The sequence below is a fragment of the Mandrillus leucophaeus genome, unplaced genomic scaffold, assembly GCF_000951045.1.
Source record: "Mandrillus leucophaeus isolate KB7577 unplaced genomic scaffold, Mleu.le_1.0 Scaffold1228, whole genome shotgun sequence".
NCBI classification, from domain to species: Eukaryota; Metazoa; Chordata; class Mammalia; order Primates; family Cercopithecidae; genus Mandrillus; species Mandrillus leucophaeus.
In genome coordinates, this window is record NW_012100632.1 from 825,738 (window position 1) to 840,589 (window position 14,852).

The 14,852-nt window shown below is 49.7% G+C and overlaps 1 protein-coding gene across 1 annotated transcript; it reads left to right on the plus strand.

Moving 5' to 3' along the window:
* Positions 1-676: 676 nt before the first annotated feature.
* Positions 677-14,544, plus strand: LOC105533149 (MICAL C-terminal-like protein; the record flags this gene model as incomplete). Its single annotated transcript, XM_011971500.1, has 4 exons — positions 677-825; positions 6,810-6,884; positions 11,892-12,046; positions 13,269-14,544. Coding segments are annotated over exons 3-4 (1,405 nt in total), but the record flags the coding sequence as incomplete, so codon positions are not given.
* Positions 14,545-14,852: the final 308 nt, after the last annotated feature.

Genomic DNA, 14,852 nt, shown 5'->3' on the forward strand with positions numbered 1-14,852 from the left:
CCTTGGGAGTCATGCTCCGGGACAGGTGCAAGTGAGCAGAGCAGGCGTTATTCAAACAGCTCCTCATGCATTGCTGGGCCCCTTCTGCTCTGAGCCAAGCCTGTATTGTTCTGCTCTGACTGCCATAACAAAGCACCACAGATTGGGCGGCTTAAACAACAGAAATGTATTTTCTCACTGATTGGGAGCCTGGAAGTCTGAGATCAAGGTGTGGGCAGCTTTGGTTCCTACTGGAGGATTGGAGGGAAGGATCTGTTCCAGGCCTCCCTCTTTAACCTGTAGATGGCGTCTTTTCCTGTCTGCATAGTGCTTTCCTTCTGTGCATGTGTGTGTCCACATTTCCTTTTCTTAGAAAGATGTCAGGTGTATGGGACAAGGGCCCAGCGTAATAGCCACATTTTACCTTAAGGACCTCCTTAAAGGCCTTATCTCTAGATGCAGTCACATCTGAAGGTACTTGGGGTTAGGACTTCAGCATATGAGTTTTCAGGAACACAATTCAACCCACAACAAAGTCTGCAGCTGGGCTGTGGGCACCCAGGACTAAGCCCAGGCCCTCCAAGTGCGCTGGAGGAGTGCTGGGCAGGACACAGTGTGGGTGTGTTGGGGCGTGGGTTCCGGGGCCCCGACTCGCCCACCCACTCCTTCCTCCTTCCAGCTCTGACACAGAGTCTGACTATGGTGGCGGCGAGGCCTCCCACACAGAGCCCTGTGAAGAGAAACCCCGGCGGCCAGAATCCCCGTGTCTACCACGCACCTCCCTGAGGGAGGCCCTGAGCAGGGCGGTCTCTCCACAGTGCCCTGAGGAGCCCAAAACTGTGCATGGTAAGCAGAGAGCCCACCGGGCTTGATTCTGGGATGCGGGGAGGGAACAGAGACCCCCACAGCTGAATTTCCCTCATGGAGGACCAGGTGACAGGAGGCCTCGCCCTTAGGCTCCAAGGCAGTGGGACTAGGACCTCTGGGGAGTGGGACGCAAGTGGCAGTGAGAGGACTGGACCCAGGCCTGGTTTCCCTCTCCATGAGAAGCTTTGGAATCCCAGTGGGGAAGATGTCACGGGGCCTGGCCGGCTGTGGTTGGTCACAGGCCGGCAGGGATCAGGGGCCCCCAGGTCCCTTTTGCCTGGAGTGATTTCTCTCCTGCCTCCTGTGTGGGCACCTCCTTAGGGGCCCCTCTGGCATCCCATAGCCCCTGAGGGAAGGGAGCTGGGCCGGGCTGCTGTTGAACAACATGCGACCCTGGACGGCATCATCTCCCTGGGACCACCTGCACAGCACCGGGGCCAATAGCGGTGTTTGGAGCTTGTGGGTTGCACCCAAACTTCTACACAATAATGAATGCACTTTTACTGCGTACCTGTAATAAGCCAGGACTTTTCCCATACGTGTGGCCCATTTCATCCCAGGATGACCCCGTGGGGTAAGTAGTACAAAGCCTGTTTCACAGGAGAGCAAACAGGCTGAGTGGTCTCCCGAAGTCTCAGCCCGTGCTGGTGACACCGTCCAACCACCGCTGCCCAAGCTCTGGCTTACTTAGAAGTAGCTGTCTTTAGCAGCCCAGCTTGTGTTTAATACAAAGTTGACCTGGAATTGAGTGTTTTGATTCAGTCAACAACTTGGGACCAAATCGTCTGATTTATGGGCAACTTCTGGACGAGCCTGGGAAGAAACAGGCTAACCTGACAGAAACTTCCTGCCCAGTGGCCCCACAGCCTTGGCCTGGGAGAGCAGGAGCTCAACTTGTCCTGCACCGCCACCTGGTGGTCAGGAGCAGAATTGCCACCTGGTCCGTGAAATGTTCCCAGGAAAACGAGGGCTGGGGCAGAAAGAACTCATATAGATAATTTAAAATCCTGGAAATGTTGAATTTACTCTAGAAATGTTTAATTTACCCTCATTTTTAAAAAAGTGACACTTTTAAAAAAGGACAGATTATCATCCAAACACATTTGTTAAGTACCATTTGTGGGGCTGTGCAGAGAGGCTCAGCACTGGCACTGAACCGAGTTCTCTCCTGTGCCCAGCTGGGTCCAGCCCCACCTCTGGTTACTGCGTGGCCTTGGTGTACCCTTCCATCCTCCTGGGCTCCAGCTCCCCATTTCCAGATACGAAGTCGGCCTGCCTTTCATCCCTTCCCTCCATTTCCCCTCCAATTGCCAGAGGGTTTTAGGCAACTTATAAGAAAAACATAAAACAAAATTGTACAACTATAAAGGTGAAAGATCAAGCCTCAAAATCAGGTCTAACAAAGCCAGTTTAGGAAGGATATACCCCAGAGAGGCAGACCATAATCCTAGACAGTTGCTCTAGTTGAATCATAAGTTTGATTCTGAGTTTTCTGGCTTCCAGCGTTCAAAAGGAAACACAGAACATCATTATTCTCATTGTTTATGAGAAAAACATGTATTGGTTTGCAGCAGGTCTCTGAGCAGGCACAACTTCTCCTAATGCTTAACTCTGTTGACAGTTTCCAGCTCGTACTGAATACATGATATTGAGAAATGTGTTAGATTACGTCTTAACAGTTCCTCAGAAAATGCAGCCCTAGTATTCTTGAGGCTGTTTCTTACAGCATCCCTTGCTGGAAGGTGAGGGCATGACCAAAAAAAAACAAAAAAACAAAACAAAAAAACAAAAACAAAGAAAAACCTGACCCAGCAATAGCAGTTTTCTTAGTAGGATGGGGTTGGGTTGAGAGACTAGTTGGGTTGCGTTGGGTAGTGAGATCAAAGCATTTTGTTTCTGGCAGTCCAGTTTAACTCCAGAATAAAATATAGAGTAGATAAGTGGGTAGACTGTGTGACTCTCAAACAATTCTTTGTCAAGTTAGTCTTCATCAGTTGTTGTTTGATCATTGCTAGGTGAACCACATTGTACAGTTAAGCTCTAAGTGCTGTGCTTTGTGTTGCTGGTTATGGTAACCCCATCACTTTACCAAATAATGCAGGGTTGACCCCTTGTGTGGGTTTTATGGAGCTTCATTAACTACAATTCTCACCTGGATAAATGCCTCCAAGGTAGACCAAGGGAATGCCAGGCAAGACCAGGATATTGCTTTGAAAAGACTCCTGGTTGCAGTGTGGAGTTTAAAAAAAAAAGACTCCAGGTTCGTCCAGCCATGCTCATAGAAGCATTATTCACATTAGACAAAAGGGGAAAGCAAATCAAATGTTCAACAGACAAATGGATGAACAAAACACAGTATATCCATACAGCAAAATGTTATTCAGACTTTAAAAGGAAGGGACTCTGACATGCGCTACAACTTAGATGAACCTTCAAAACATGCTACTAAGGGAAGTAAGCCAATCACAAAAGGACAAACGTCAGTTTGGGATGAGAGCAGAGTTCTGGAGATGGGTGGTGGTGAGGTGGTGATGGCTGCACAGCAGGGCAAGTGTACTTAATGTCACTGAAATCTAGACTTAAAAATGTATAAGTAACAATTTTTATATCACGTATATTTTTTCCACAATTTTTAAAAAGACTTCTGGGACTACCTTGGCACATGAAGGCACCTATTACATCCTCAAAATTCACAGAGCATGCCCAAGAGGGTGGCCTGAAATACAGCTCACACCCTATGTCATGGAGGCTGCAGAAAGCCCCCTAAAACATCGGGGTCAGTGATTCTTGACAATCTTGTTTAAAAGGCAGATTCCCAGGTTCCCACCATCAGAAATTCAGATTCAGTGGGTCTGGAGTGGGGTCAAGTACGTACATTCTGTGTAAGCATCCCCAGGGGCTTTGACACAGTGGGCCATGTTCTACACTTTGGGGATTTTGGTAATGCAGCTTTGTGGAAGGCCTGCCTAGATGAATTCATTGTAAAATCCACGCCCAAGCAACTAAATGAATAGATCTAGTGCATTGGACTCTTGGCTATAAACTAATTAGGTTTAGGAGAACAACCTGCCCCAAATTATTCTGGCTTAGAGGAATCGGTATTTATCCATCTTTTTTCTGGCAATAATTTGATAACAGGATGGTCCAATGGAATATGGAGGACTCCTATCAGTTTGTAATAATAAAATGATATCATCAGCACCACATGGCAAAATACCCTCTGACTCCTTTTACAGTGGGTCATGCACTAAGATCTCTGAAAGTGCCCCTTTGAAATAAATAAACACACATAGAATGTAAGCTAAGAAGAAGGGATCAGCCCACTTTATGTTGCTCAGCATTACTAGCCACCCTATTGTTCCCACTGTGGTAAAAATGTGTGCATGTGTGCTCTATTAACACCAGTGACGGAAAATCTCTCTTGAATTTTAGCCATTTCCAATAGGTTCCATTCCACAAAGTTACAAGCTAAGAAGCAGCAATTAGAGCTTTATGCATTTTTTTTTTTTTTTTTTTTTGAGAAATGTCTTCATTAAGTGATTAAGAGGCCAGCTTTGGCCAGCAGGATGTAGCTGTGCTTAAGACCTGCTTGCTCCTTATGCCTGGAAAGCCCAGCCAGCCAGCACTTGGGAGGGTGAGCTATCCATCTCCTCATGGGGAGCTGTGTGCTCATCCACACAGGCTCCTCCTCAACCCCATCGACTGGATTTTGAGAGTAGGCCTGTGGGATTGGGAACCTGCCAGATAGAGCAGGCATGAAGCGCCTCCAAATGTAACCACCCAATGGGTTCTCCTTGCCTGCTGCCTAGACTGAGCTGATTTATCAAGACAGGGGAATTGCAATAGAAAAAGAGTTTAATTTACACAGAGCTGGAGAGTACAGGAGACCAGAGTTTTATTATTACTTAAATCAATCTCCCTGAAAACTTGGGGATCAGGGTTTTTAAAGATAATTTGCTGAGTAGGGGTTTGGAAAATGGGGAGGGCTCATTGGTCAGGTCAGAGATGAACTCATAGGGAGTGGAAGCTATCTTCTTGCACTGAGTCAGTTCCTGAGTGGGGGCTAAAAGTCCAGATGAGCCAGTTTATCAATCTGGGTGGTACCAGCTCATCCTCTGAGTGCAGGGTCTGCAAAATATCCCAAGCACTGACCTTAGGCTTTACAATAGTGATGTTAGCCCCAGGATGCAATTTGGGAAGATTCAGAATCTTGCAGCCTCCAGCTGCATGACTCCTAAACCACAATTTCTAATCTTGTGGCAAATTTGTTAGTCCTGCAAAGGCAGTCTAGTCCCCAGGCAGGAAGGGGGTTTGTTTGGGGAAAGTGCTGTTATCATCTTTGTTTCAAAACTAGACTATAAACTAAGTTCCTCCCAAAATTAGTTCAGCCTACGCCCAGGAATGAACAAAGGGTGGAGGTTAGAAGCAAGATGGATTGGTTAGGTCAGATCTCTGTCACTGTCATAATTTTCTCAGTTGTAATTTTTGCAAAGGGCATTTTCACAAATGGAGTAAGGGGGAGAGAGGAGTTGAAGGAGCTGGGGTTGAGGAAGGAAAACCCCCAGGTGGTGGTTGACACTTATGCTCCACAGCCTGGCTGCTAAGAAAGAGTTCCACTGTGAGACCTGGCAGGGAGCGGAATATCTAGGACTGTTTCTAGACAGAAAGAAAGACAGAGGGCTGGGCCAGCTGGGCCTTGGATTTAGAGTCCTGGATTCAGACCCTCTCTGCCTCCATCTCCCATACCCACATCATGCCCTTGGGCTTCCTTTCTGTTCATGCTTCCTGGCCCTGCCTGTGTGCACATTCAGATGTTCACCATCCCCATCCTTTCTCTCCGGCAGTGATGGAGGTGCAGAGGCCTGAAGCCTGAGAATGCATCTGCAGGCCTTGTGTGGGAATATGGAACATGTGGACCCCACTGCCCACTCTCACACCCTAAGTGACAAAGACCTGTTTTTCTTCTGCATGTGATGTTCATTTTGCTCAGCTAATCCTCAAGGCCCAGCTGGCAGAGGGGTCTTCCATAGGAAGTACAGTGTCCCGCAAATATGTTTCCCTTGGAACCAGGCCAAGGGAGGGCCACAGCAATGATGGTCCACAGTCTCAGTTAAACCTAGTTTCCAAAGGGTTTGGGGGGGCTTTGTCGGGAGAGGGGAGGCAGAGAATAGAACTTCCTGCAGCTTCCTGGCTTCGGTTAGAGCAGCTCCACTTTTTAATGTATTACATATATGGAACATTGATGTTCCATGATGACCTCAGCTTTAAATAACTGTTCTGACATGAATGAATATGTGCATGTATGTATATACACATGCATGTATAAATATATCAACACATATGCATATATGCATATGGATGCTTACTGATGATCTTAGTAATGATAGTTCACAATTTGAGGCATTCTCTGAGGGTGGTACCTGTCCCATAGCAGGGTCTCAATAAATATTTGATGCCAGGTGTGGTGGCTCATGCCTGTAACCCCAGCACTTTGGGGGCCGAGGTGGGGGGATCACTTGAGCCCAGGAGTTTGAGACCAACCTGGGCAACACAGTGGGACCCTATCTCTATAAAAAATAAAAAATTAAAATTAAAAAATTATCTGCATGTGGTGGTGCGTGCCTATAGTCCCAGCTACTCAGGAGGCTGAGGTGGGAGGATCACTGAGCCCAAGAGGTGGAGGCTGCAGTGAGCCATGACCCCACCACTGCACTCCAGCCTGGGTGACAAAAAAAAAAAACACACAAAAATATTCGATGCGTGAACAAATGAAAAGTTTGGTAGTGTATGTTGTGGGGACAGGAGTATGGTGTGAGGGAAGGAGAGGGTTCAATCTATTATAATCATTAGTCTATTAACTTGTGGTAAATGAGCTATAGGAGATAAATTCCTACTTACTGTACACATTAAATGGACTCTTCCTCCCACCCCATCTTCCCTGTCCCTTTCTTTTTCCACAGCAGCTCTGCAACGGGCCAATAGCTTCCAGTCTCCAACCCCAAGCAAATACCAGAACTGGAGGAGAGAATTCCGGTGGAGTGAGTCACTAGCTCTCTGGGAGTGGGAGGCTGGGACTGGGCAGAAGATCTCTGGTTAATTCTCAGGGGCAGCTGTTCTCATTCCTTACATGGTATCTCTCTGGCGCGGCCTCCTAGTTGTCAGAGGCAAGAAATAAAATATCAGGTTGACTTTATTTCCACTGCTGACTAGAGGGAGCCTTTTCCAAGGGACTCAAGATCTTCCCATTCCCCTTCACCCCTGGCTCAGGAATTATGGAGCCTTAGGATTCTACAGTTTCACCCAGACAGGGCCTTAGCCATCATTACCTCTAAGCTTTTGAAATACAGACGAGTAAACCGAAGGAACTCTATGATTTGATTCTGTACACTGGAGTGAGACTGGGGCATCAGATTAATGACCTCATGCAAAGCAGGATGCTACAAACAGACACCCATGCATCCACACACACATCCCTACACACACACACACACATGCACACACACACACACCCCTACACACACACACACCCCCCTACACACACACACACACACACACACACACCCCTGCTCCTTTTTCAGAGTCAGACTTGGTCCCAGTGTCCTGGGGAAGAGCAGGGCTGTGGCAGGTGCTGAGGCAGCAGGCCCTGCCAGGCGGTGCAGTGACCACACACAGACTCACAGCGTCTAGGCAGGCCTGGGATCCAGGGGCTGCAGCACTTACTGCGCAGAGTTCCCTCCCCTGGCCCTGGAGCAAGGGGCAGAGACTCTTCATCCAGTTCCAGGCTCATCGCTGCCTTCCACCTCCCCCTACACCCACTCCCTCTCTGGCCTCACCCTAGGAGAGGAGGACCCAGAAAGGCCTTGGCTTAGACAGGGGTTTCTACCAAGAAATGTTGCAGTTGGAACTGAGCCCTGGTCTTCCTTCCTTCTGAGTCAAGGCTCCCAGCCAGTGAGTCATTCCCCCGCCATCCACAGACCCACCACCCTCGCACCGGGTCAGGCTGGGACAGGGGCACCTCAGAAGCAGGACCCAGGGCTGCACTCTTGGGCAGGCCACTTCATCTGGGGACAGCCTAGAGTGACTCCTGAATCCTCTGACAGCCCCCAGCGGTGACAGCAGAGGGTGGAGGAGCTAGCGTTGTCACACATGGGTCATCGCCTTTACTGCCCTGCTCTGGCCCTCCCCAAGTCCCTGGAAGCCTGCTGCCCGGGCCCCGGATGCATGGGTGCAGGGTCCATCCCAAGGCTTCCAGCCCACTCTACTGTGTGCCGCCAGTGTGGGGACTCAGTCCGTCCTCAGGAAGCTCTCAGCCTGGAGTGAGAGCAGGGAGGCTGGTGGTAGACCCTCCCAGTAGGGCTGGGTCGCTGGGGGAGGTGCAGGAACAAGAGGACTGCTGAATAGCCCCATGATGTCTGGAATGGGCCTGGGAAACTCAGCCTTTAGTTATCAAAGAGTATTGTACAGTGTTTCTCAAGAGTATACGAAAGCTGCTTTGAGGGTAGGGCTTGAGTTTTGATCATTTCAATCAGCCTAGTGTTTACCACGGTCTGACCCAGAGGAGGAACCCAATCCTTGTTTGCTGAATCAATGAATGAAGTAAGGCACCAAGGAGCAAGCGAGCTGAACTGAGCACAAAGGGAGCACATGGATTCAGACCTGCTCAGGCTACCGCCCCTAGAGGGCGCTCCAAGACTTCGAGAGGGATTTGAACCTTGCCAAACCTCCAAGTTCTAGGAAGCTGCACCCTGAAGTCCCAGTCTCACAAAAATCCCGAGAGCCGAAAGCCACGACAGCCATCTTTTTTTTGTCTTTATTTTGCCTAAAAGAAAATCCCAGGGAGCAGGGCTGGCCTTGCCATTGGAAGCAGAATGTGTGGTACCATCCCTCCTGTCCAGAGGCATTACTGCCCCATCACAGCTGGTTCTGGCCCCAAGCCCCAGGTGGGAGGGCTGGAGGGGCTATGTGGCTGCCCTGGGCACCCTCCCCAGCTGCTCATGCTGCCAGATGACCTCTAGGATCTACAGGAAAGGTTGCTGCTGCTAGAGGGCCCAGAGAGGAGGTAGCGCAAGCGCCTGACCCAGAGGCAGCCTGGATGCTGAAACTCAGGCCCTGGTGCGCGCATCAGTATCCTTCACACAAAGCAACCCTAAGGTGCCAGGGGCACGTGTGACTGAGACCCAGGCAGAGGACAGGGCAGCCCCGGGTGGGCCGTACCAAGGTTTCAAGGAAACGGCCAGCAATGGGGGATGTGAGTTGGCCAATGAGGAGCTCTTGGCCCAAAAGTTGGAGAAATCGTGGCTGTATAGAGTGTGCAGCCCCCTCTGGAATGGGCCAGAGCTTCAGCAATGTGCTTCAGCAAATGTCTTCACCTGGATGCGGCTTAAGTGTGTGAGAGGGTGGAAAACTAATGGAGTTCATATTTTGCCAACAACTAGCTTTTACTTTGTGTCCTGCGCCACTGGGCACCTTTTTATTTTTATTTTTATTTTTATTTTTATTTTTTTTTTGAGATGAGGTCTCACTCTGTCACCCAGACGAGTGCAGTGGCGTGATCTCGGTTCGCTGCAATCTCCATCCCCCAGGTTCGAGTGATCCTCCCACCTCAGCTTCTCCAGTAGCTGGGACCACAGGCGCACACCACCATGCCTGGCTAATTTTTGTATTTTTGGTAAAGACAGGGTTTCGCCATGTTGGCCGGACTAGTCTTGAACTCCTGAGCTAAGTGATCCACCCACCTCAGCCTCCAAATGTGCTGTGATTACAGGTGTGAGGCAACACACCCGGCCAACTGGGCATCTCTTTTTAGCCCATGTTATCTGCTCAACCACTCCATGAAACTGCACCAGACAGCCCATTTTTTGGATGAGGAGACTGAGGGATTAAGTAACTTGCTCAGAGCCGGGCAGCTGGTGTGCATGTGAAGGGGTGGACTTCCAGGCTCCCCTTCACCATCTTCTGAGAGGACCCAAAGACACAGTGGGCATCAGGAAGGGGAGGTTTCCCATCACCTCTCTCCCCAGGCTGTGCCCACCTCCCAAGCAGTGGCTTGAAGGGCAGCCCAGGGACAAGGGGCGCGGCCTGAGCTGGGGCTTTGATTCCCTCATCTCCTCAAGCCTTGCTGGAGTTCCATCTTGAAGGCAGTGCATGAGGACCGCGTGTGGAGAGAAGGAGACCCCCTAGCAGCGGTGGGAGTGGGGATTAGAGAAAGGAGAAGAAGGGAGCAGCTTCTGGGTCATGACCTCGTGAGCCCTGAGGCGTTTCTGTCAGGCTTGGTTCCTGAGGTGGCCCTGGCTTCCTGTCAGGAAGTCCCTGAGGGATCCTCAGGGGAACAAAAAGGCAGTCTGTTGAGCTGAGAGGAATTGAGGCAAGTGAAGGAGTTTGATTCAGAAGATGGCAGAGAGGGAGAATGAGGGTGCAAGGAGGAAGGAAGGAAGGAATTTGGCAGGAATTTGGCAAGCTGAGGACAAGGACGGGAAGCAAGGCAAGGACTGACTCACAACTTTTGCCTTTTTAGGCTTGAACCTTCTAATCGTGGGCTGCGATGGGGGTGCAGTAGCGGGAGGCAGGCCAGCCGCCTCCCTGGCAGCTCCTTCCTGCCACCCTCAGATCAGATCTGTTTCCAGAATTACCTTTTCCCTCCAAAGTTTTCTGCGAGACCTCCCTCTGGGAGCTTGCTGACCGTGTGCATGTGGTGCCATCTGTTCAGAGCCCACGCCTGGGATGTGCAGTCACACATGTTCGCATTGATGTACGGGGGAAAGCAGGGGAGAATATCGAGAACAGTGTGGGGCCCCAGGGGTGGAGGGGACTCAGTGGAACTCTCCTTGGGATGAGACTTGGCCTGCGTGGGTCCCTGAGGAGGAGCTTATCCCTCGGAGCTTTGGGGAAACTGAGACCAGGGGATTGTGTTGCACTAAGAAGCGGGTGAAAATCTGAAGGCTAGACACCCTGGAGGAAAATCTGAATGAGTCAGCTGAGCGGCCAGAAGCAGGGAGATGGACAAGAGAGCGGACTCGTTCCATGTGGCGGTCCTGGGAAGTTTCTGAGGGACATCCCTATATGCCACCACAGTTCATGGGAGAGCTGGTTGGGCTGAGGGTAGGTACTGAGAGGGCAGATCTGAGAGGGTACATGGCATTTTACTGAATCAGTTTGAGCAAGTGATCTCAAATGACCCAATATGGAGACAAAATGTTTGAGATTTTAGATTTAAGGTTACCATGCTTGAGGGAAGCAAGGGAAGAGAGTAAGAAGGAGGGGAGGGGGAGAGGAAGAGAGTACACATATGTGAGCTTGGTTGATCTTGCAGTAGGCTACGACTGTCAGCAGACTAGATGATCTCAGCCCCCCACAGCACAGAACCAGGCCTGTCCTCAGGGCCCTGCCCCACTCCTTTCACCTCCATCTCTGAGTAGCCACACTGTATCCTGTTTGTTCCCTGACCAACAGGAGCTTGGCATGGGCCCACTCCATATCCTTCAAATGATTTGATACTCACTGTAACCTCCCTCTCTTGTATTCTCTTAAAATCTCAAATGACTCCTCCTGTCTGAGAGCCTCTTGGCACACATGTGAGAAGAAAGAGCCCATCTCATTTGTCGTGGATGTCTAACCTTTCTGGGCCCATGGCTAAGGGTCCAGCATCTTGTGGGAAGAAAGCTCAGGTGGTTTATTGACTGAGTGATTTAACACAGCCCAGCTCCCAACCACAATGGGTTTAGGATGCTCTTTGGAGGCAGATGTACATTTCTAAGAAATGTTCTGGAAATGCCCTGATGCATCTCTCAAGAGCATCCTCGCATGAGTCTGAAACATAATGGTTCTTAGACTTCTCACCCTGGGACTTCCTTTGCCCCACGGGACCCTGATACTGCTATACCCATTCCTCTGAGTCCCACACCTCGGGCACCAGGAACCTCTGAGTCAGGCTCTGACATCTTCTTCTTTCTGATGGTTTATAGAATTGGAGCTTCACTTAAAGCCTCCTCTTTTCTTGATAAAATAATAACACCTTTGTAATGAAGAGTGTGTTCTTTCCTTGGTAGGTTTGACGCCAGTGAACAAAAGAACTATGTCACCTCCAAAGGACCCTTCTCCTTCTCTTCCTCTTCCTTCATTGTCTTCTCGTTCATCTTCCCCACCATCTTCTTCTTCAGCCAGTGTTTCTGAGCATGCTCCAGATGGTTCTTCCCCACCTCAGGTGAGTGTCCTTGAGGGTCCTGCCCAGGTGTCAGGAAGCTGAGCTACCTGTACTCTTCCCACCTTCCACACTTATCTCTGGATTCCATGTGCTCGTAGGTCAACCTAAGTGCAAAGCCAGGGCCAGAAGATACTCTCTCAAGGTTCTACCCCAGCCACCTTCATGTATACCTTTCACAAAATCTCCTGCTGCTCCTTCACAGCCATCCCTGAGGACACAGTCATTCCCTCAGCAAACTTTACAGGGCTTAGACTCCATGCCAGGTCTCCATGAGATACAGAGCTGCTAGGACACCTTTCCCTTGAGAACTTGCAAAGGGCATTGAGGAATTTGCAGCTGTAGGATGGAAGGCACGGAAGTGAGGGTTCCTTTGGTAGCATCCAAGAACCTTGGAAGCAACATCTTCCTTGAATATAAAATATTATCATTGATATGCAGGCTGGACTCTTTCCTTCTGTATGTATTTATCAAGCCTCTGTTACCTGCCAGGCCTGTTCTAGACTCTGGAAAGTAGAGTGCACAAGACAGAAAAGATGGGTGCTCTGGTGAAACCCCTGTGCTATTACCTGCCCTTCAGGCACCAGAGCTCTTGAGAGGACACAGCCACCCCTAGAGTCCACTCATGTTCCCTCTTTGCCAAGGGCCAAGTTCCTGCGTGCTAGAAATAGCTACTTTCTCGATGGTGCAAGGTGGGAGGTTAAAAAGGGTCATTGGAAGGTCTTAAGGGCCATTCTTGTGCTACCACAGCTTCAGCCCAGAGGGTGACTGTCGCTTCTTACTTTAATGGCCTCCAAAGAAGAAGCCTTGGTTTCTTGGTTGTTAGAGGAACATACCTATGGGCAGATCATGCCCTTTAGTATAGACAATGACTGAGCACCCACAGAGGCCCAGCCAGCCCTACCCTCATGGGCACAGGAGCTTACAACAGCAGGGTTCTGCCTTTGCCTTCCCCCTGGCTTTCAACCCAGGTAATCTGTGATTCAGAAAAGCCTTTCATCAATGCTGATTTGGGGGTTCTGGGCAGATCCTGGTAGGACCCAAGGCAGCTACTTAGAACAAAGAGTATCCCTTTGAAATCATCTTAGGCAAAATAATTTTTGAATTTGGGCATCTGAGATGGTCAGAAAAAAGGGGAGGGGGTTGTAGATTGAGATTTGCTTTAATCATATAAATAAATGGTGAAATTTTTAAAATAACTGCTATTTTTGCCCATCCCATCTAGATGACAGCTTCTGAGTCCCTCTCACAGGTCTTGAGAGGCCATGCAAGTCCTCCCACCCCAACCTTTCAAAGGCGAGCCATAGCCCAAGGAGCACCCAGGGAAATTCCACTGTATCTGCCTCATCACCCAAAGCCAGAGTGGGCAGAGTACTGCCTGGTAAGCCCTGGTGAAGATGGCCTCTCAGGCCCTGCAGAGATGACTTCTGATGAGTGCCAGCCAGCAGAGGCACCTCTTGGGGACATTGGAAGCAACCACAGAGACCCACACCCCATCTGGGGGAAGGACAGGAACTGGCCAGGTCAAGAGCTATCTCCCTTGGCTGGAGAAGACTGGGAAAAAGGGCGTACTGGAGCTGGGAAGGAAGAAGAGGGAGGACCAGCGCTGGCAAAGGAGAAGTTGGGCCTAAAGAAGTTAGTCCTCACTCAGGAGCAGAAGACCATGTTGTTGGATTGGAATGACTCCATCCCTGAGAGTGTGCACCTCAAAACCGGGGAGCGACTTTCCCAGAAAAGTGCTGAGAATGATAGAGGAGGCCGTGTGCTAAAACCAGTCCGCCCCTTGCTGCTCCCTAGGGCAGCAAGAGAGCCCCTGCCAACCCAGAGGGGGGCTCAGGAGAAGATGAGGACCCCCGTGGAACAAGCTCAAGGGGAGCGAAGCGTGCCTCCACCCAAGTCCCCACTGCGGCTCATAGCCAATGCCATCCGAAGGTCTCTAGAGCCCCTTCTTTCCAACTCTGAAGGTGGGAAGAAGGCTTGGGCCAAGCAAGAATCCAAAACTTTACCCACACAGGCCTGCACTCGCTCATCCAGCCTTCGGAAAACCAATTCCAATAAAGACAGGGACCAGCATTCCCCTGGGAGAAACCGGCCCTCAGCCTTTAGCCCTCCTGACCCTGTCCTCCGCACCCATAGTTTGCCCAATCGGCCATCCAAGATCTTTCCTGCACTTAGGTCCCCACCCTGTAGCAAGATTGAAGATGTCCCCACACTCCTTGAGAAAGTGAGTTTGCAAGAGACCTTCCCAGATGCTTCTAAGCCTCCGAAGAAAAGAATCTCACTTTTTTCCTCTCTCAGACTCAAAGACAAATCTTTTGAGAGTTTCCTCCAAGAATCCAGACAAAGAAAGGACATCAGGGACCTCTTTGGCAGCCCCAAGACGAAGGTGCTGCCTGAAGACAGTGCGCAGGCCCTAGAGAAGCTGCTGCAGCCTTTCAAAAGCACCTCCCTGTGCCAGGCAGCCCCTCCCCCTCTTCCTCCTCCTACAGCAGGAGGTGCAGGTAAGTGGCTCTGTCCTGATAAATGTCTGCACTTCATGCTGGGCAGTTAGTTATCTTCATTGCATTGACAAGCAGGCATCTTTCACTTCGTTTTGCTTCTCAAATACTAACAAAAGTAGGAAAACCCTAAAGGTGAAAAATTTGGAAAAAATCTGAAAAAATTAGTTTTGAAATTATAGAAGGTGTTGAAAAGAGACCAATCAAGTATAACCCTACCACCACTTTCTCACTTATTTTCTTTCTTTCCATAGGAATATTTTTTAGTAAGTTGTACATGAAATTTTGTATTTTTTTTTTTTTTTTTTTTT